The following is a 416-nucleotide window of genomic DNA, read 5'->3' on the forward strand; positions in this document are numbered from 1 at the left end:
CCCTCACTTCCATTTCCACCAAATCTATCATATCAGCATCAGCAACATCAGCTTTATTTATATACACCACGATATATCCAACACCTACCTGCTTCGCTAGCAATATATGCTCTCTCGTTTGTGGCATTGGCCCATCAACCCCCGACACTACCAATATCGCCGCATCCATCTGTGCTGCACCTACTATCATGTTCTTTACATAGTCAGCATGTCCAGGACAATCAACGTGTGCATAATGCCTTTTTTCCGTCTGATACTCAACATGCGCTGTTGCTATCGTTATCCCCCTTTTCCTTTCTTCTGGCGCCTTATCTATCTGATCGTACGCTACAAAATTTCCATAATGCTTTGTTATCGCCGCTGTTAACGTTGTCTTCCCATGATCCACATGTCCTATTGTTCCCACATTTACATGC

At 44.0% G+C, this 416-nt stretch overlaps 1 protein-coding gene across 1 annotated transcript; it reads right to left on the reverse strand.

The window, feature by feature from the left end:
• Positions 1 to 3: 3 nt before the first annotated feature.
• On the reverse strand, positions 4 to 412 carry LOC105460234 (elongation factor Tu, mitochondrial-like; the record flags this gene model as incomplete). The annotated part of the gene is made up of 1 exon (XM_011706670.1): positions 4 to 412. A coding segment is annotated over one exon (409 nt), but the record flags the coding sequence as incomplete, so codon positions are not given.
• Positions 413 to 416: the final 4 nt, after the last annotated feature.

Source organism: Wasmannia auropunctata, unplaced genomic scaffold (assembly GCF_000956235.1).
Source record: "Wasmannia auropunctata unplaced genomic scaffold, wasmannia.A_1.0 LD325969.1, whole genome shotgun sequence".
In the NCBI taxonomy this organism is placed as follows: domain Eukaryota; kingdom Metazoa; phylum Arthropoda; class Insecta; order Hymenoptera; family Formicidae; genus Wasmannia; species Wasmannia auropunctata.